This window comes from Ipomoea triloba, chromosome 3 (genome assembly GCF_003576645.1).
Source record: "Ipomoea triloba cultivar NCNSP0323 chromosome 3, ASM357664v1".
Lineage (NCBI taxonomy): Eukaryota > Viridiplantae > Streptophyta > Magnoliopsida > Solanales > Convolvulaceae > Ipomoea > Ipomoea triloba.
The window spans coordinates 24932358-24955082 of record NC_044918.1 but is presented as its reverse complement, the minus strand read 5'-3'; the positions used below and the strand labels follow the sequence as shown (position 1 = coordinate 24955082).

The window sequence follows — 22725 nt, the reverse complement described above, 5'->3', positions numbered from 1 at the left end:
AATATACATCATATAGTAATTTGATTATTGGAATTTTTTTTGAATATTATCATGAGAATAATTTAATTACGTACATTAACATAATATAGTAATATTTTTTTTGGAATACTATAATATACATCATATAGTAATTTGATTGTTGGAATTTTTTTTTGAATATTATCATGAGAGGAATTTAATTACGTACATTAACATAATATAGTAATATTTTTTTAATACTATAATATACATCATATGGTAATTTGATTGTTGGAATTTTTTTTTTTTGAATATTATCATGAGAGGAATTTAATTACATACATTAACATAATATAGTAATATTTTTTAAAAACTCTAATATACATCATATGGTAATTTGATTGATGGAATTTGTATTTTTTTTGAATATTATCATGAGAGGAATTTAATTACGTACATTAACATAATATAGTAATATTTTTTTAATATTATAATATACATCATATAGTAATTTAATTGATTGTTAGAATTTTTATTTTTTTGAATATTATCATAAGAGGAATTTAATTACGTACATTAACATAATATAATAATATATATTTTTGAAACTATAATATACCTCATATAGTAAATTGATTGTTGGAATTTTTTTTTGAATATTATCATGTGAGGAATTTAATTACGTACATTAAAATAATATAGTAATATTTTTTTGAATATACTATAATATACATCGTATAGTAATTTGATTGTTGGAATTTTTTTTGAATATTATCATGCAACTAAACAGTGTTAATTGGGATAACCTAACAGAAGGACTAAATTGACAACCGTCTTAATATTTGAGGGACCAAATGTGTTCAAATTGAAAGATAGGGATAACATTTCAAATGTGTTACTAATTGGGGGACTAAAAATGTGTGTTTCCCTTTAATATAAGATTTGTCTCCGTGACATTGATCCATTATCTTTCCTATCGAATCATCTTTCAGTAGCACTCCTATTGTTATTTGGTTTATTAATTTGGATTGTCTCGGGTTAATTAAATCCATCAATTTACTTTTGTGCAAAAGTAAAGCTTTTTCATTAAAGTGATCCAAATGACAAATGGCAGTAGTGACAAGTAGTGAGCAATTGCAACTCATCACCTCTTCATAAATACTCGCCGCATGCAAGCAAGCTGTGACATATCACATATTGCCCTATTCCCTCAGGCCTCAACGTACCCCTCCGCCAACTTTTTCCTTAAGATGAGCGGAAAAAATCACTTCTTTAAAAATTAATTTCTTAAAGAGTAATGTTATTCAATATTCACCCCTAAAAATTTTCGTTCATATTTTTCTTCCTAGTATAGTACTGTTTAATTGGTTGCATTACTTTTCCATTAAAAGTTGGTGGGAATTAATTCATAACACTCAATTATTAAGAATCCCCAGAGACCTTGTGGTCAAGCGGCATAGATGTGGCTCTCCCAAGTGAGAGGTCACAGGTTTGAATCCGAATGTAAAGGAAAGAAGTATATTCGCCCATGGATAATATAAGCTTGTAATACGGAGTATAATTATTATACAATGACCAATGTTTAACTTAATTACCATAATAATTATTAGACAATTATTCTTTGTCAAATACACTAATATATGTGCAATTATACTTTTAACAAAGTATATCTATAATTATTAGACAATTATTCTTTGTCAAATACACTAATATATGTGCAATTATACTTTTAACAAAGTATATCTAGATGGTTCATTAAGCATACACTCCAATCAAAATAAGGAGCATATTTCACATATAGTCATGCAAATAAAAGGATTTAAGGCATATAATCAAATAAAACACAATTAGAGTCTTAAAGACATGACTTCCCCTCAAGTATCACACATAAGAGTTAAAAACAATAAGCACAACTGCACAAGCACCCTTAGGAAAAAATGCCAAAAAGTAACATAATAGAATTACCAATTATGCGTATTCCTTTTTAGCATTTTTGTGAAGCTTCTCCTTGATTTGATATACCAATAATTGCATAGAATCATTAGTATGATTCACATAGACATATATAGGGATTTCCTCCCCCGAAATCACACACAGTAAAAAACTAAATGTTTAATTTTTAACAAATGTGAAGAATGATTTTTAGATGGTCGGTTTTTTTATTGCAATTTTTAATTTTTTGTCACCAAGTGAGAAAAAAGGGAAAACAAATTCTAATTTCTGCATGTGGAGCCAAGAAGCGCACTTAGTTGGCGCATATTTATACTCTTTTTCAGTTTTTTTTTTTTAAAATTGTTTTCGTCCCTTTTTTTCCTTTTCTTTTTCTTGCTTTTTTTCTTGCCCACCCCTCTCTTTCCTAATTAATACTTCAAAATCGTGAAAAATCAAGAGCTATTGATGATGCTCTAAGGCCGCGCGCCTTCCTCAATAGTGGAGAATTTGGTGTGGTTTTTGAGAAGTTTTTGTAATTGTGATTAGAAAAGAGAAAATAAGAGAAAATAATTGAGAAGTTCATTTCTAAATTTAAAACTCTTTCTTGGAGTAGGCCAATTTTCAAAAGATTAGTTTTTTTGTTTCAAGTACTATTGACTCTTATATGATGTAATATCTGTCCATATATACTTTCTCAACCTATTGAAACACAAAATGTCAATACCCCACTGTGGTTCGAACCATTGACCTCCTATTTCGTAGAACCGTAGAGATGCCATTGAATATATACTTTCTCAACCTATTGAAACACAAAATGTCAATACCCTACTGTGGTTCGAACCATTGACCTCCTATTTCGTAGAACCGTAGAGATGCCATTGATAGATTAGGGATAAGTATAAATGAATAAATGATAGATTCTCGCTAGTTTTTTTTTTTTTTTGAATACTACTGACTCTATTACAATGCAGTATCTGTTCATAACTACTTTCTCAACCTATTGAAGCACTACAAGGTCCTTGGCAGATTCTCGCTAGCTTAATCGTTAATAAATTAGATTCCACAAAATTAAAGTCATTTTTTTCTGCAGAAAATTTGTAAAGGAAACGTTTATGCATATACACTATTGGTTATGTATAACCATATAATTGGTAGTAGGCAAGAATTGAAATGATTATCAATATTGTTGTTTAGTTATGTATCACCCTATAATTGAAATAAAAGTTTTTAAAAATACAAAAACAAAAAAATTAAGGCAATTAATTCTAATATGATGACAACATCAAACACCAATAGAAACCATTAATATTATTAATATGTTTATAACAAATCCGTTCTAATTCTTATTGACACTTTGTACTTTTTTATCTTATACTTTTATTTCTACACTTCTATATAGGGGTGAACAAAATATCAGTTAACCGTCCAATATAAAATTTTCGGTTAGTTATGTAACCGATCGACCGTTTGCTCACCCATACTTCTATAGCTAGCTTCCACTTTGCTACCGAGTGGTGCCCCATTACCACTCGTCATGCATGGTTATTTCAACGACTGAATTGATGAAACAAACCATCTCCAAGGCCTTGTTAAAGTACATATCCTTAATATGAAGGTACTCCTTCCATGATATGACCTGATACATGGTCAATTATACTCAGATTTCCAGAATGCAGAATACTCCAACAACAATAGATCATTCAGGATAGAATAAATGGCACATCAAGAATACAAGAAACTCAAGATCAAACCACAATATCCAAGATATACCACCAAATAGGTCAAGAATACAAGAATACACACAATATCATACAAGAGTTGGAAAATAGGTTTTATTGGACATAGGAGTTTACCTCTTGAAGCTATTAATCCAAAAGCAACACCAATCCTAGGCTTATCTCAAAAGCTAGTCCTCAATAGGGGAACTTGTGAACGAAAATTGAGTCAACATTCAATTACTACTACTATTAATACTAATGATAGTACTAATTCACCTCATTAGCTCATAACCCTCTTATTCATAATCTTTGTACCACATCAACCCACCATTATTATATAATCATTATTATCTTAATTAATTATTGTATCCTTATACAACAAACACCATTACAAACTATGAATCCATAATTATGTCAAGCTTAATCTTCATCAAATACTACTAATCTAACGTTAATCCATAATCTATCATTAGTCTATAATCACCTTAATTAATATATACTTAACTAACTTAATTACCTTATTAATCTCTTTAATCCATCTCTAACCCAGCATTAATCCATCTTCTACGCTCCATTCGTCCAGTGCTTCGCCAGAGAGAAGGACCTCGCCGCCATACACCACCGGAAGAGGAGAACGAAGGTCGCCGCTGCTCACCCAACGGAGGGAGGGAAACCAGAGACCGAGGAGAAGCCGGAAACAGAGCACGCACCAGGCGGCTTCGCGGAACCGCCAGCTCCGCCACCTGCTACCGCGTGGTCACGCCGGACCCCGCACGCTGCCACCAGCTCCATTGGAGGTCTGCCCGTCGCCGGTAGAAGAAACAGAGGAGACTGCACCCACGTCGGACCTGCTGAACGCCGCTACTGGCAGTCAGTCAGTCACCATCCTCTTCGACAACGCACCATCACACCGCCAGAGGCCATTGCTGTAGGTTCACGCTCGCGGAAGAAGAGAGTCATCACTGTTCGAGCGCCGCTGATCGCCGTCCACTACCGCGCCGGTGAAACAGAGGAGGCTGAGCTATTGCCGCTGCTGGACTCCGTCGTGACGCCGTAAGGGAGCTCGACCACCGAACTGCCATTGTTTGCTGCTGCTCCTTGCTGCCGTCTGTTGTATTTTTGGGGTGTATGCACGGTATCAGGTTGGTGAACCTCGTACAAAATTACTGTAGGCTGAGCTGGGTCGCAAAACCACACACGCGTGCAAACCGAGGGCGGTGGCGCACGCTAGTTTCTCCTTATTCCCTCTTCATAATACTTCAAAGTTTCTAAACGAAGGTGAGGTATATAAGTAAGGAAAATGTGGGTTATCTAAGCAGTGAGATCCCCACACATTTAGGGCTCGTTTGGTTCGCGGAAAATATTTGAAGGGAAGTGGAAGTGAAATTTCATGGAAAAGTAGTTACCAGAAGATAAATTCTGTTGTTTGGTTGGTGGAAAAGAAGTTGTCGTGAAAATTAATTCTGTTGTTTGGTTAAATTTAGAATTGTAAGGAATAATATGTAAAAAGACTTATATGCCCTTATTATTATTATTGTTGTTGATGATGATGAGCCTGTTATTTATTTGTCCATGACCCTTTTTTTTTTTTTTTTTGGAAATCCATGACCCATTTCTAACCCATCAGCCCACAACCCATTAGGGCATAAGATACAAGGCTTACAAGTTACAACAAATCCATTCTCACTGCTTGTTGACCAAAGGCATCACACTATAGCAAGGGAGGCAGATCCATTTCTCACTGCTGCAACAGATCAAAGGCATCACACTACAGCAAATCCATTCTCACGAGCTCGTCGTCGCCGTCGAAGGCTCGCAACGTCGGTGGAGGCGGAAACAGTCGGCAGAGGCGGCATCACCGTCGTGGACTCCACTCCTCCACGACGGAGGCAGAGGTGCGGCAGAGGCGAGTAGCAAGGGAGCAGCAGCCAGCAGAGAGGAAGAATACAGCAAGGGTAAAATAGTCTTGACAATCCAATTTTTCTTCCCAACAGCAATTGGAAAATAAAATCCGAGGGTGTAGCTCGGATTTTGTTTTCCTAAAAAATGAGGAATTGAAGTTCCCATGGAAAACAAATTCAATGAACTAAACAATGGAAAGGAGCAATTTCTTTGATGTTCAGGAACCCACTTCCCATGGAAAAGCTCTTCCTGCGAACCAAACATAGCCTTAAAGGTAAAGGCTAGATAAGATAATATCTGAGCTAAAATTACAAAAGTTAATTTTTATGTCAGGGTCTAGGACTTGAACTGACATGCAACAACGTTAAAGTAATTTACAAATAGCCGACGTTGTAGGTAACTTGAAAACAAATAAAATACCCTACAATGTCGGCTATTTACAAATAGCCGACGTTGTAGGTAACTTGAAAACAAATAAAATACCCTACAACGTCGGCTATTTACAAATAGCCGACGTTGTAGGTAATTTGAAAACTACTAAAATACCCTACAACGTCGGCTCTTTACAAATAGCCGACGTTGTAGGTAATTTGAAAACTACTAAAATACCCTACAACGTCGGCTCTTTACAAATAGCCGACGTTGTAGGTAATTTAAAAACAAAAAAATTACCCTACAACGTCGGCTAATAAGACTAGCCGACGTTGTAGGGTAATTTTTTTTTTTTTAAATATTCATTTTATTTTTCTATTTACACCCAAAACCTGCTCAAGTATATATAGCTATCACAGTCACATTCAAAACCTATACAATTTATATTTATAATATCAAAATTAATAAAAGCAATAAATCTCACAATTGATAATAATTAATAATACAAGTTCATCAAAAATTATCTATATTAATTAATACAAGCCATAATCTTCTCCCAAACTTTGTTCCTCTTGAATTAGCATTTAAGAGAAGTGTTAATCACCTGTTCAATGATAAAACCCATGAGTCCTGGTGTTTCACCTTAAAAACTATGAAACAAGGAAAATAAATGAAACCAACCCAAATCTAGGGCACTCTCTTTCTAAGATAAAAAAGTAACACAATTAAAGATATTTTTAAGAAGCTTGATTAAGCTCTAAAGCATCATAAAAGCATACCTAGATAGCCGCTTTAACCATGAGCAGCTTCAATCTAAACAGCAACTTCTCTGAGAAATCAATGGTAATAATATCCACCTACAAACCATAGGACCATAAATTATAGCCTTGGTTTACACAAATTCCAAAATACGTGTATTAAAAAATGTAGGATAGCTGACTGTTAAATGATCCATTAGTTCAATTAAATCAAAAATGAAATCAGATCCATTAATCAATACTATGCTTACTTTGGTCTAAGTACTAGAAACTTCAGTATCCCCCATACAAAGCTTACTTTTAGATGAGGCATCTAGTTCCAAGTTTCATTTTTATCATGAGTCAATGCTAATAAGTCAATCTGTTGTTTCAAGCATGATATTAGACCTAATACTGAAATTTACCAAAACAGATCCCCAATGAACATTACAATTTACAAATCAGCTCAGAGAGAGAAGCCTGTTTGCTGCAAATGTGGAAATAATCTCAAATTCAGTGTGGATGTTACTGATTTGTTAGAGAGAATTATTTAGAGAACAATTACTAATTAATGATCAAATCTACCATGTAATTAAAAAAGTATACACATTAATCTGTAGTTTTGGCATGATAAGAAGCATAGGCCATTCGAGCTGGGAAATGAACAGTTTGATAATTAATTGACAGTTTCCAAGCCAATTTTGTTGCAATAGAAATTTCAGAAGTGTACCATCGATTGCTTCTCATCATTAAGTTGCTTGTTGAGCTCAGGTGGATTTTTACTCTCCTCATCTTTGATTTCACGATCAAACTCTTTGATTAACCTAAAAGGAGCATAGTAAAGTAAAATTATCAGATTGGCTGATTGCTAACATGCAACAAAAGGAAAACTTATTTTACTATTTGAGTGCTGATTGCTAACATGCAACAAAAGGAAAACTTATTTACTATTTGAGTTAATATATTTGTTCAGCAGCAATCAACTAGTAATTAAATGACACTGATTTGATTGTACAGGTAGTTGTAAAGCTTTCAAGGGCAGAGAGGAGCCTGATCTCACATTAGGGGTTGCAAAAAAAAAAAAAACAAGTATTCTAATACTTTGATTTTTTTTCTTCATATCTTAAAGGATAATATCAGTGCAGCCAGCCTAATATTCACATAAGACAGGCCCACAGTCCTTCAACACTTTCATGCCCAAGTAAAAATCATAATCAGAGAAGAAAAATATGTACCTTTTACATTCCCTCATCCGCCCAGTAAGCTCCTCAAGCTGTTTACTCTGCAGTGCTTCTGCAGTTTTCAAATTGATGACCACGAAAAATCCCAAGAGTGTCACGGCCATGAGAACCAGCTTCTTTACGAAAGCAATATCTAATAAAAGCTCTAGAACAAATTCATTGCTTTGGCAAGGAATTTTAGTTTCTTCAAATATATGTGACCCAAGCTTTTGTTCTGCAAGGCCTAAACTGAACTTAGCCTTCTTACTCTCTTTTACCTTTGGGAGAGTAAATTCCAAGTTCCTTAGCTCATCTGTCATTTGCCCTAAAAACAAGCATAAAAATCCAAGAAATCAGTTCTCTCAGATAAAAACCAAACTACTAAACAAAAAATAAAACCCTCCATGATTCCAGGAACCCATTTTTCTAATCTTGATCAACAGCAAAATAAAAACCAAACAAATTTCATTATTTTCCCTAAAAACTCAAACATATCTCCCCTCGCATTGCTACTGTACCATACGAAGCTCAATTAAAGCAATATGAAAGTATCACCAACAATGTAGAAAGCAATATGAAAGTATCACCAACAATGTAGAAAGCAATATGAAAGTATCAAAACTAAAATAAGCAATAACCAAAATTTCTAAAATATTAAACAAATAAATAAAATTAAATTAAAAACAAATAAAGAAAAAATGAAGGAAACGTACTGGAGACCGGCGGCGAAGCAGCAGGGGCGATGCCGGTGGCGAGGGCAGCAGGGGCGACGCCGGCGGCGAGTGGAGAACACTGGAGACCGGCGACGGAGTGCAGCGGCGTGGGCGTGAGGCGACGGAGTGCAGCGGCGTGGGCGTGAGGCGACGGAGTTCAGCGGCGTGGGCGTGAGGCGACCAGCGAGAGGCGTGCGGCGACCATAGAGCGGTGTTGTGGACGGCGGCGGAGGCTGTGGACTGCGTCGGTGGCTGTGTTGACAGGAGGCGATGGTGGATGGTGCTGCGATGACGGCGATGATGTAAGGAAGGTGGTGTTGAGATGGCGGCGATGATGTAAGGAAGCTGGTGCGGCGATGGTGTGGGGAAGAAGGTATATGATTTGAGATCAGATCTGATCTGATTTATTAAAAATAAAAAATAAATAAACAACCATGCGTCCGAAGTACCCACTTCGGGCGATACGACGTCGGCTAAGAGTGGTAGCCGACGTCGTATCGATGGCCGAATGCCATAATAGGCGAGATACGACGTCGGCTAGGAGTGGTAGCCGACGTCGTATAGCGCCGGACTTAATATAATTGGATACGCCGTATTGTGCATGTTCCTAGCCTGGTTTGAGGCAAACAAAAAATATCCAACGGCTAGACAATTAATTTATGCAGAGATGCCAATGAAATTCATTTGGAAACAATCAACTAGAGAATTTGTACCAAAACAAAGGGGATTCTCAATAGGACGAGTTATCTATGTTCTCCCTAGTAGCGGTGAAATGTACTACTTGAGATGTCTCTTGAATGTGATGCGAGGTCTTACGTGTTATGAAGATTTAAGAACAGTTAATGGAGTACTATACAGTACCTATCGTGATGCTTGTTATACACTAGGCCTACTAGAAGATGACAAAGAATATGTTGATGCCATTGTTGAAGCAAGTCATTGGGTATCTACTCAATCCTTGAGAAATTTGTTCACCACATTGTTATCCTCAAATTCTCTAAGCCATCCTGAAGTTGTTTGGGAGAAATGTTGGACACAATCGTCAGACGGCATTTTGTATAAACAACGAAAGATATTAGGTTGCCAAGGTATGAATTTATTATTTTCCTTTAAATTTACATCGACAAAATAGGACAATTAGTTATAATATCTTAATACATTTGCTAATTATGTTTTTAATAATGTATAGATTTGATCATGACTGAGGATGAAATAAAGAACCATGCATTGGTTGAGATTGAGAAACTATTGACACGATGTGGAAAAAGTTTGCGTGATTATGCACAAATGCTACTTCCAGAAATTGAGTGGGCATCCAGTTCAATAAATCGGATGGTGCAAGATGAGTTGCGATATGACAGAATAGAAATGCATGAAGAGCATACAAAATTGGTTTTCAATCTGACACACGAGCAACATGGTGTTTATAGCACAATAAACAGTGTTGTAGGCACAAATCTAGGTGACATTTTCTTTGTTTACGGTTATGGATGGACTAGAAAGACATTTGTCTGGAGAACACTTTCAGCAACATTAAGGTCAAAATGAGATATAGTACTGAATGTTGCTTCAAGTGGTATAGTTTCGCTCCTACTACCTGTGGGTGGGGGGAGGGGGGGGGGGAACTGCCCATTCAAGGATTGCAATCCCACTAAACCCAACTGAGAATTCTACATGTAACATCAATCAAGGTAGCGAATTAGCTGAACTCATTATTAGATGTAAACTTATAATTTAGAATGAAACGTCAATGATGCACAAATATTGCTTTGAAGCTTTGGATAGAAGCTTGCATGATATATTGCGTTTCAATAACCCACAAGGGCTAGACATACCTTTCGGAGGTAAAATAGTTGTGTTTGGTGGAGACTTCAGACAGATTTTACCAGTTATACCAAAAGTAACTAGGCGAGATATTGTGCATGCAACAATAAATGCATCTTACCTATGGAGGTATTGCAAAGTCCTACGTTTGACCAAGAATATGCAACTCCGAAACTCAACCTCAAATAATGATTATGCATAACTGAAACAATTTTCTGAATGGATTGCGAACATTGGAAATGGAAAAATTGAGGGGCAAATAGATGATTGTGAATACATAGAGATACCTGAAGACATATTGTTATAGTATTCTATAGATCCCATTAAAGCAATTGTGGAAAACACGTATCCATCATTCTCAAGTATAATTGATGATCCATCATACTTACAAAACAGGGCGATATTGGCACCAACACTTGACGTGGTACATTCTATAAATGCATATATGAGTTCTTTAAACACGTCTGAAGGAAGTACATATTTGAGTTGTGATAGTACTTGCAAATCTGATTCTAATGTTGATATGTTAGCTGATGTTCACAGTCCATAATTTTTAAATGGAATAAGTGTTCAGGTGTACCCAATCATGCATTGACATTAAAAGTTGGCACTCCGGTTATGCTCTTAAGAAACATTGACCACTCAATTGGTTTATGCAATGACACAAGGATGGTAATTACTAAACTTGGAAACCATGTTCTAGAAGCAAAGGTATTGTCCGAAAGCAATGCAGGTGAGAAAGTACTGATACCAAGAATGTCACTAACTCCATGAGACTTGAGGTTGCCCTTTAAATTTCAAAGAAGACAATTTCCGTTAATTGTCTCATATGCAATGACGATTAATAAGAGTCAAGGTTAATCGCTTTCTCATGTAGGCCTATTCTTGAAAAAACCTGTCTTTAGTCATGGACAATTATATGTTGTAGTTTCCATGGTCACAACTCACAACTCCAAAGGGGTTGAAAATATTGATTTGTGACAGTGAAAGTACCAAAACAACTTCAACAGCAAACATTGTATACAATGAAGTTTTTCAAAATTTGTAAAAATTTGACTTCATTATAAAATCATAGTTTAATATTATAGTTGTTATTAAATTTATTATCTTCTTTGCTTTCTAAAGCAAATTTACTAGAGGAGTAAAGAAAATCATTATGTTATTTTTTTTGAGAATAAAATCATTATGTTTTAATTTCAAGTATTTTAAATTCCAGACTATTGTCTAATTTTTATTTTTTTTTACATTTCTAACATATTTATTTTACATTAAAAAAACAATTATGGGAACAAACAGTTTTAAATTAGGTAATTTAAACAACTTTAAAATACAGTTTGATTCCAATTATTTTTCACATCTTAATGATTTTTAAAATTATTTTCACTTTTTCCCATATTTATTTTCATAATAATATAAGAGTTTATTACCGAAATGGTTCCTGATTATTGCGAAATTACCAATTTGGTCCTCGACAATTTTTCGTGCCCAATTAAGTCCATCGACTTTGAAAATTTTAACCAATTTGGTCCTCCATTTATTTTGCCGTTAAAATCGGGACCAAATTGATAATTTTGCTATAGTTAAGGGATCAAATTGGTAATTTTCTATAGTCAAGGGACCATTTCAGTGAAAAATTAATTACCAATTTGGTCCCTTGACTATAGCAAAATTACTAACTTGGTACCGATATTAACGGCAAAATAAATAGAGAACCAAATTGGTTAAAATTTTAAAAGTTGAGGGACTTAATTGGGCACGAAAAATTATCGATGACCAAATTGGTAATTTCGCAATAGTCGAGGGACCATTTCGGTAAAAAACTCATAATATAATTACATAAATCATATAACATATCAATTTTTCTAAAATAATTGTCAACAAACCGAGACATATATTATTGATACTTTTACACTTATCTTATAATTAAATAAATATACAGTTACAAATATTAAAATTATTTATTATTTATAACTTAACCTTTAATTTTATTATTTAAATATATAATAGAAAAATATTATATGTGCATCGTACAGGTAATTTACTAGTATTTATATTTACACAAAGCAATAAATAGTAGGGCAAGATGTTATTTTGGGCTTGAGGCTAGATATAGAAGTTGGGTTTAAATTAGTTGGATCAAACATTGGGTTAGACTAGTTGGATTCAAGGCTAATCATACTCTATAAAATATATATAATTTATGGGCTTAGGACATTTGGGTAATAAAATAATAATCTATACATCTATACTATATATAAAAACAATATCCTCCTCCAAAATTTTCCGGCCCAAACATAGGGGCATTTTAGTATTATTGTAATTATTATGATAGAATAATATTAATTATAATTGGTTATAATTATTATGATAGAATTTATAGAATTTATTATGATAGAATTAGATTAATTATAATTGGTTATTATGATAATATTATAATTATGGTAATATGGCAAATTCCATTCATCTATTATTCCTGTAAATTTTGTAAGGAATATTTTGCCTTAAAGATGGAAAAAAATAAAGCAAGAATTCTATTGTTTGCAAAACGCTATAGAGTCCTATTTATACACTTCATTTTTAGGGTTTCTGATCAGAGAGCCTTAAGAAGGGCACAGACGTAGAGGACAGTGAAACATAATGATGTCGGGGAGAAGGTGCTAAATTTGATCCAAAGAAGTGTTCAGATTTCACATTTAGATGCCATGAAAGAATGCTTGGGGAAGGATGTTGTGAACGGAGTAGTTGCTAAATTTTGATTATGGAGTTGAAGAGAAGGAGCATCGGTATGTACATTCTATTTGGACAACTTCTATTCCAATGAGCAAAACAATTCTATAATAAGTTGTCACTTCAACCACTTGCAATTTGTTGTGTTGTTTTTTCAATGTAATGCTACACTGCCCATAAAGAACATTATATTAACAAATAGAATCCATGCCTATACAGGTATTCTGTTTGAGCAAGTGTCATACTGATTGTTAAACTAAGTTCGACTGTGTTAGTTGAAAAAGTAATTCCTTTGAAGTTTTAAATTGAGGAATTATATATCAATGAGATTTGAGTCATTTCACTCTTGTATGTACACCATTGACATATTATTAGCATCTGCTTACTTCACATCCTAATAGTCTTCAATAAGAAACCTGGTGGAGTATTGGCTTGTGTGCCATTCTGAATTGTGATGAAAATATAAAAAATTTCACTAAATATTAATGTTAGTTTGTTTCAAATTAAACTACAATGGCACATTCTTGCAATTACATATCTTTCTTAAGGATTGATGAAATGAAATTGCTGGAAGTGGTTATTGTATTGTAGTTTGTTTTATTATAAATTCAGTTATTAAACAAATACTAGAAAAAACAGGGTCAATAGTACTCAAAAAAAAATACTAGAAGTGAATTCGGCCTTTAATTGTTATCTATTTGTATATTCTGTAAATATATTATAATGTTTTATGAAAATTGACATAACAATATAACATTAATGATATGACATATTATACGATTGAATTAATAATGAAATAATGATAATGTAGCAACTACGCATAATATATATATATACATACATACATATACATATATATATATATATATATATATATATATATATATATATATATATATATAATGTATTAAAATAAAATTCTTTTACGGTAGAAAACATGAATGAAAATAAAAATTATTTGGATACTTATTATATTTTCAGCCATTATTCAATTCTATATGTTAGGGGATCACGAACTAATATAATCAATTAATAATATAAGCAATTGATATATACGGGCTCAAGACCATTAGCCAAATTGAAATTGATGTAATATTTAATAATCTTATAATTGATTAATTATATTCATAAATACTAATATTTAATATATAATAATAAGGAAAATTGTAATATATGCCCTCCATAATATGTTAATTATCAATGTCACCCCTAAATTATTAGTGGTGTAAATATTGCCACTCAATTTTCAAAATAGTACATAAATTTTAGTATATACGAATTGATATTCCTATTAAAGAAAAATAATTAATTTGAACAATGAATTTTTCAGAAATACAATGGGATAGAGCAGGTAATAATAGGTACATTAAATGACATAACTTTATTTTTTCGTAATAAAATGGAACAATAAATATAGAATATATTCATTCTTAAATCTATTAAAAATAGCAATAAATGAAATAGGATAAGGAATGAAAATCAATTTTGAGGAAATATATTTAATATTTAATAACTTTATAAATTTTAATATTTAATAAATTTAGTATACAATAATAAAATAATTATTCTATTAATTCTATTCTCTTATTATTAATTATTAATCTATCTATTTCTTTTCTATTAATAAAAATAAAATCCTACTCTTATAGATAATTGGTAAGAAAATGTTATATAGAAATTAACTAATATCTATTAATTGGTAATATTGTTTTCAATTTCACAAATTATACCTAATTCTCATGGTGGACATAAAGTATACTGTAATTCTCATGGTAATAACGTAATTCATAGTAATATATACTTTCCAATTAATTAAATATTTTATTGGTCAAATAATCAATAAAACTTATTTAGTAAGAAAATATAAAATAAAAATTTACTAATATCTATTAATTGGTAATATTGTTTCTATATTCACGTATTAATATCAATACTATTAATAAAAGTAACATCATCATCTTCAACTTTCCCGCACAAACTAATATTATTAATTAATTGGTAAAAAAATTAATAAAGTTGAATTGGTAACAAAACTTTATTTACCAAATTCTCAGAATAATTAAACCATTATAATTGTGAGAATAATGAAAATAAATTTTGCGTAATAAATACAAAAATTCCTTGAAAATTTTACGTAATTTTATAAGAAAAAATAATTTATTAATTATTATTTACACCAATAATAATAATAATTTGAATACTTATCTATACTTCTATATTTGTATTACTATTAATAAAAATAAAACCATCCTTTGTGAAATTCCAGCCCAAACAATAGTAAAGATAAAATGAAAACGAAAACTGATTTTACTAATTGATTGAAAATATAAAAAGATCGTAATGAAAAAATAAACGGAAATTAGGCAAATTGAAAAAGGAAAAGGATATTACAATTGACTGAAAATTATTTAAAAACTTTTTAAAAAAATAATTACACTTTATTTTTTGAAAATTTTAAATTATTTAAACTTTAAAAAATTTAATTACACATGGATTGTTAGATTTTTTTTATAATAATTACAATTAATTCATTCAAATATGGAGGATGAAGAAAAAACTAAATGCGATACGGTGAAAATGAATATACATAAGGTATAAAAGTATAATTGCACATATATTAATGTAATTGACTAATAATAATTGTCTAATAATTATTATGGTAATTAAACTAAACATTGGTCATTAAATTTATTTTTATAATATTTATAATTAAATTATTTCTCATTTTTCCCATATTTATTTTAGTAATAATATAATAACATAAGTCATATTAATATGGATCTTTTTAAGATCATTGTAAACAAACAAGTCATATATTACTCAATTAATTGAGTAATACTTTTACACTAATTTTAAAATCAAATAAATATACACGTTCAATATTAGAATTGTTTTTATAATTTCATCTTTATTTTTATTATCTAAATATATACTAAAAAAAATTATCCGTGCATCGCACGGACAATTGGACAATTATTTGTTCTAATTCAAGTAGGGCTGTTAACGAACCGAACATAAACGAACGGAGGCTGTTTGTGTTCGTTTGTTAAGGATTTTGAGGTGTTTGTGTTCGTGTTCGTTTTTTAAGGTTTTAAAAATCATGTTCGTGTTCGTTTGTTAAGCGTTTGTTAGTGTTCATTAACGTTCGGGAACACGTTCACGAACGTGTTCGTTAACGTTAACGAACACGTTCATGAATGTTTTCGCAAACATTAACAAACACGTTCATTTATGTCCACGAACACGTTCGTGAACACTTAATAACCAAACACCTGCACATGTTCATGAACACAATTTGTTTGTGAACAATAAATAATCTATGTTCATGAACAATTATAATATATATATATATATATATATGTGTGTGTGTGTGTGTGTGTGTGTGTTTGTAAACATGTTTACGAACATTATTAAACGAACAATAAACGAGCTTGTTCACGAACACTACTAAACAAACACAAACGAGCTTGTTCGCGAAAACTTAGCAAACGAGCTTACCACTGTTCAGACTCTGTTCGTTTATTAACCGAGCTCTAAACTTTGTTTGTTAATGTTCATTTACATTAATAAACGGACATAAACGAACGCTTACCGAGCTCTAACACGAGTAGTTTGTCGAAAGCTCTATTCGCTAACAGCTCTAAATTCAAGCAAGGAAAACATCAAAAAACATAATCAATTCAACCAATTTCATCAATTGCGCTATATAATATTCGATGTTATAATTTATATAATTGTATATCGATCTAAATATTTTTAAAATATTATAAGTTTATAACAAATCCATTCCGTGCAACGCACGGGCGAAAATACTAGTATGTTATAATAATAGATGACAACGCTTGTATGCTTAGTGGTGATTGTGTGTGGTATGTCAAAAGATAAAAAAGAATTAAAACGAAGAGTCTTGACTTCCCGAGTGTCGGTCTCGAAGGAAGCAATGCGGGAGATTGGTATGCTTTCATTCAAAAGAATGCGTAGTGGAACATGCGAGGTTGTTGATGAGAATGGAGTGGCATTTAGAAAGTGTGTGATCAAGTGAGGTAACAAAACTAAAGTAACAAGTAATAGAAAATAAGGGAATGAATTGTGCTATCTATGTTGCCTCACGGTGTGTCTTTAGTAATGGAATAATGATTCAATCGTGTTGGCTATTCAAAAGTGTGATCTCTTAGTCCTCTTCCACATTTTTGTACTAAGGCTTGGCTGAGCAGTACCATTTAGTGACCAAAAGCCCTAAGAGTCATTTTATCAAACACCTTAAGTTTCACACTTTCCTACTATTCCTAATCATGGAATTTCATAGGATCTAAGGTTGCAAAAGCTATTTCCTAACTCAAATCAACATCATGATAGAGTCAAGATCTCAAACTCTTAAGAGATTGGCCAAATCTACTCAAGATCAAATCAAATCAACAATCAATAGACAAGAATAGATCTCCAACATCAAATGAATCAAAATCCACAATAAGAAATGAGAAATCACACTAAGCAAGCATAGATTCACACAACTCAATCCCTAGATAGAATTAGCTAAACATATTCATGGATTCAAGAGCATAAAACCTAATTCAATCTAGAAGATTATCAATTGCAAATAGAAATAGAAATTGGAAATGAGATTCAAGATAGAATTCACCTAGTAAATGGAATTACAAAACTTCAATCCAACTTTAATTTGATCTTCACTTCTTTCCACAAACTTGGAATTCTCTCTAATTAAAAATGTAAATCTAAGGAATTGTGTAAGAGAAATTCTCTAAAATGAAAACTATCTTCTAAAATGGGAACTCCCTGAAAAATCCTATCTAGCTTCCTTAAATAGCCTTCCCAAAATTGCCCTACTTTAATTTCCTCCGCATTGTCTCATCCATTTACACATCCACGCGTGGATGCTCACGTGGACACGTACTGGAATGAGTTAATTCCATTTTTGGTCCTAGATTTATATGTGGCATTCCACTTTTAGTCCCCTTTTATCAAAACATCCACATTTGGTCATAGTATTATTGTGGCATGACCATTTTTGGTCCTCCGTCAACAAAATTGTTGAAATGTCGTTAAATACAATGGTTTTTCAATCATTTTTATACAAAGTAAGTTGACCCTGCTATATTTTTATGTTTATTTTTTTGAAAAAATCTGTAATTGAAGACCGAAATGCCTTTGTATTTAACGACATTTCAATAATTTTGTTGACGGAGGACCAAAAATGGTCATGCCACAATAATACTATGACCAAATGTGGATGTTTCGATAAAAGATGACTAAAAGTGGAATGCCACCTATAAATCTATGACAAAAAATGGAATTAACTCTACTGGAATTCATCCATGTTGGCTCCATGCGTGGATTGTACTTCTTAGCCATCCCGGGACTTCTTTTCTGCTCCGATTGCTCGTTATGCCCATATACCTTGCCGGGACCTGTAAAACGTTCTAAAAACATACAAAAAATAGCTTCACACGTGGTCAACTTATTAGAGCATAAATTACCATAAATTGGTCACAAAAGGACATTAAATCGCTATTAACCACCCCGATATAGACCTATATATTTAGTCATCTTGGGAGCTTATCAATAGATTAATCCAAGCCCATCATCAAATAATTAGATTTAAAGATATATTTACTAAAATATTACTATTAGGAAAATATTTTCATTTTGAAAATATTTATATTTAGTATAATAATATTTAAAAAATACGGGGTGTCACAGGATACAAACTTACTAAATGGAGCCAGAGCTCACCACTACACGACTTTCCAACATCTTGTTTCCTCATAATATACATATAGATATAGATATAACTTTACTGAAGATAGGATTTTATAACATGACTCCAAAACATGAACCATAACTTCACAAACTATAAGTATAACTATTTTTCTTTCAAAAAATAAGTATAACTATTTTTTTAACTTTAAAATTATCAAATTGTAACATAAGTATTTTTGCCACATAGAACATTTACAAATAATTAAATATATAAGCTATAGGTTCTTCAAAATACATATATTTTTTCCAAAATAATTTTTAGATAACAAAAGCCCACTGTCGGGGCAGTGTTAACAAGTAGAAGACTCACAGAACCATCTTGGTTCGATGGTTCCGTAAGAGTGGATTCCGCTACCCCGCGGAACTGGAGACAGAACTAATAAGTTCCTCTACTGAGTTCCTGGCCTTCCCACGGGTTGGGCAGCAGAATTCTTCAATTCCGCCACCTAGCCCGTGAGGCAACTTGAACATAAACAGTCGATAGAATACGCAAAGCAACAATAGCAAATCAACCCAAATCATTCCAAAATGGAAGGCTAACACAAGAATAAAAGTATATACACATATAATCAACATAGAACTTACATAATAGTATTCAAGTATATAATATAATTTTCTAAATATATAATTTCTCTTTAAGCCCAATTAAGCACAAAAACACTTTTAGGATTAAATCGAGATAAACCACTATAGTTGAACACTAAATTTGGTATTAACTCTTTATTAAACACATATGAAAGTTGAATCCTATTTGAGACAAAAGTGTTTGAGAAGAAATATTTGTGCCAAAAAAAAAAGTTTCCTAGTGTGATAGGAAGTTGGTATAAATTATCAAAGTATGTGTCATTCTTCATGCCTTCAAAATTTGCCTTAATCGAAGAGACGATGAAGACTGAAAACGCGTTGAAAAAATATAAATCTATTTGAAACAAAAGTTTTTTAGAGGAAAATTTTGTACCAAAAAAGAAAAACAAAGTAGTTTCCTAATATCATTGGAAGTTGGTATGACGGTATGTGTCATTGTTCATGCCTACCAAAATTTTCATAATCGAAGAGCTAGATAAAGACTGAAGACGCAATGAAGGGAATTGAAAAGTAGTCACCATCTCAACAAAAATGAAAAATAATATAACATTGGTCATAATTTAGTTTTTCAAATTTTGTATTTTAACCAATGTTGTAAAAATCGCGCCTAGGCGCTAGGCGGCACCTAGCCGCGTCGAGGAAGGATGGAATCAGCCTACTCCACCACCCACAAGCCCGCCTCCGCCGTCCAAAGCTCTCGCAACTCACCTTCGCCCACACGCCCGCCTCCATCGCTGAAGATTCTCAAACCCTCCCCTCGGCCTCCACCTCCGCCAGTCGCAAGCAGTTTCTACTGTAAAGTTGTTCGTATGTGTTGGGTCTCTGTTGAGTGTTATGGAAGTGAGCGAGGACGTCTCAAAAAAAAAAAAAAGAGAGAAGTGAGATCTGGTGGGTAGTGGGTACTTGGGTGTTCACACTTCATATGTGAGTATTAGGGAAGATGATTCATCTTTTGGTCGTGTTGGGAATTGGAATCACGTGAGATTCAGCTTTTTAGTTTTTGAATTTTGGGAGACTCATTTCTTGCAAGCTTTATTGACTAAATATGTATGTATGTATATATATATATATATATATAAATCGGGCGTCTATCGTCTTTTTCAACCTCAATTTTAACCCTTTTAAAAAGAGTTAATACCTCCAATAGTCCTCCGAGTATTAGCGATTTACCGGCTGCGGTCCTTTGACTTTTAAATGACCACGCGTCGTCCTCTATGTTTTTAAAAATAACCACCCGTGGTCCTCCGTTAGATTTGCTGTCAAATGGGCGTTAAGTGTGAGGGCAAACCTGTCATTTCACCTCTATTAACTCAAAAACCAGTCAAAATTATAGACTCCAAATTCGCCTGTCTACCTCGGTCACCGACCAGCATTGGCTTAGTTTCCTAGAATAGAATTTTGATCTAGCAGGTCAAGACTATGACAGGCCAGTATGCTCAAGACATGTTTTCTTATCTTGAATGGTACTACTATTTAGCATTGTGTTGTAAATAATAAAACATGTAAATAATGAGATGGACGTACAACAAGTATAGGCTAGGTCTTGAGTCTTGATTCCTTCCTATGTTTTCTTGGTCCCAAAAGATGGTTGTTGACCTTTGCTTATATGTGCTTGTAAACAGAGCAGAGGAATACTTCAAAAGAGCTGCAGAACGTGGAGCCTAAGGATGCAAAAGAGACCTACGTACCTTTGGGCGCTGCAGAAGAGACCTACGTACCAGGCATCCATAAATGCTGAGCCTACTAATTCCTTCTATGCAGCTTATTATGCTCGTTTTCTCTGGAACACTGGTGGTAAAGACACATGCTTTCCTCTCGATGACTCCCTTGATGAAAATGTCGATGTTTGATCCCAATCAACAGAAATAAACGAACCGTGGATGAAAAAGAAAAACAAGAAGAGCAAGGGGGAAGAAAGCAATGCTAGCTAGCTTTATTGACAAAATGCTATTAGGAAATGAAGAAGACGTAGACCATCATTATTTCTTTTCTGCATGGGCGGTTACAAATGGCATTTTAGGTCTTCAACAAGTAGTAAAGTTCTTTTTGTATTGTTTCAATTATCATTTCAGTGAAATAGGAACGTGTGAGACTGTGAGGGAAAGACTTACTTGGTTCTTTGGCCATTATAAGGTTTATGCTCAGTTGCTCACCGTCAACCAAGAAGAAAATAGTAGGAAAATCCTAGACCTCATAGTTCTCGGCAAGCTCATTCTCTATTGTCAGTTTAATCGCAGCGACGGCGTACTCAGAGCTCATTCTCTGTTTTCAGTTCAATCGCAGCGACAGCGTACTCAGGTGCGAGAGCCTTACAGTGCCCGCACCAGGGTGTGTAGAACTCCACCAGGTTCTCGAAGTCTTCATTGTCATCCTCAGGTTCGTCGTCGCTTCCGAAGTGGTGAGGATCCCATTGGTGAGTGTGCTTCGCTGCGCCATCGTTCTCGTCGTCGGATCCGAGGAAATTGAGGTCTTCAAAGTCATCGTCGGTGGTGGCTTTGGCTAGGGATGGAGAAGCTAAAAGGGATCGGAGAAGATAACCACAGGCAATATAGCTGAAATGACAGGTTTGCCCTCATAATTAACGCCCATTTGACAGCAAATCTAACGGGAGGACCACGGGTCGTTATTTTAAAAAACATGGAGGACCACGCGTGGTCGTTTAAAAGTCAAGGGACCACAGCTGGTAAATTGCTAATACTCGAAGGACCATTGAAGGTATTAACTCCTTTTTAAAAAAATTAAAATTGAAAACTATTTCTAAATTTTTAATTAATTAATTAATTAAGAAATGACATAAAAACATTTTCAAACAAGTTCTGGTGATGAAAAATGTTCAAAATAAGGAAACACTATTTTCTCGAAGTTTCAGTGCGTCATAGGTAATAAATACAATCAAATATATGGAGTAGCTTTTTTTTTTTTTTTTTGTATAAGGTACTATCAATAATATTCAACATAATTAGATATATGATTGTACTCAATATTATCAATACCAATGCTAATTTGGAAATAAAAATCCTAAATAATTAATCTATAAATATGTTTATATTAAGTCAAACAAATGTATCATTACTCAATACTCCGTATTTCGTTGTTTGTTCTTCTAGATAGAGACAGAGAGGAAAAGGTTTGGGGTGTAATTAATCTATGAGTATATTTATATATCATTTTAATATTTTGTTTTCGGGGAGGGGGAAGGGGATAATTAATCTATAAATATGTTTATTTCAATCTTTCATTGTTTGTCCATCTAGAGAGA

The 22725-nt window shown here is 33.1% G+C and overlaps 2 protein-coding genes and 1 long non-coding RNA gene across 4 annotated transcripts; 1 reads left to right on the top strand and 2 right to left on the bottom strand.

Moving 5' to 3' along the window:
* Positions 1-3061: 3061 nt before the first annotated feature.
* Positions 3062-4930, bottom strand: LOC116014421. The gene is made up of 2 exons (XR_004097388.1): positions 4126-4930; positions 3062-3526 (listed from the first exon to the last, which is right to left on the bottom strand). It is a non-coding gene; the product is annotated as an uncharacterized LOC116014421 (long non-coding RNA).
* A 1338-nt stretch (positions 4931-6268) lies between these two features.
* LOC116011910 lies at positions 6269-8687 on the bottom strand. 2 transcript variants are annotated; one of them, XM_031251341.1, is made up of 5 exons: positions 8553-8687; positions 7855-8164; positions 7350-7443; positions 6662-6739; positions 6269-6486 (listed from the first exon to the last, which is right to left on the bottom strand). In XM_031251341.1, exons 2-4 carry the CDS (start codon positions 8157-8159, stop codon positions 6662-6664), a joined length of 477 nt encoding a protein of 158 aa, XP_031107201.1. In that variant the 5' UTR covers positions 8160-8164; positions 8553-8687; the 3' UTR covers positions 6269-6486. The 2 variants fall into 2 exon arrangements, with proteins under 2 accessions (XP_031107201.1, XP_031107202.1); XM_031251342.1 differs by lacking the exon at positions 6269-6486 and having other exon boundaries at positions 6662-6768.
* A 375-nt stretch (positions 8688-9062) lies between these two features.
* Positions 9063-10114, top strand: LOC116011909. Its single transcript, XM_031251339.1, has 2 exons — positions 9063-9640; positions 9742-10114. Exons 1-2 carry the CDS (start codon positions 9154-9156, stop codon positions 10098-10100), a joined length of 846 nt encoding a protein of 281 aa, XP_031107199.1. The 5' UTR covers positions 9063-9153; the 3' UTR covers positions 10101-10114.
* The last annotated feature ends 12611 nt before the right edge of the window (positions 10115-22725 follow it).

Coding starts and splice junctions, on each gene's coding strand:
- LOC116011910 (XM_031251341.1), bottom strand. CDS start 8,159: ATGACAGATGAGCTAAGGAACTTGGAATTTACTCTCCCAAAGGTAAAA. Junction 7,444..7,854: donor CGGATGAGGGAATGTAAAAG/GTACATATTTTT, acceptor TGCTCCTTTTAG/GTTAATCAAAGAGTTTGATC. Junction 6,740..7,349: donor ATGATGAGAAGCAATCGATG/GTACACTTCTGA, acceptor TATGGTTTGTAG/GTGGATATTATTACCATTGA.
- LOC116011909 (XM_031251339.1), top strand. CDS start 9,154: ATGTTCCTAGCCTGGTTTGAGGCAAACAAAAAATATCCAACGGCTAGA. Junction 9,641..9,741: donor AAAGATATTAGGTTGCCAAG/GTATGAATTTAT, acceptor AATAATGTATAG/ATTTGATCATGACTGAGGAT.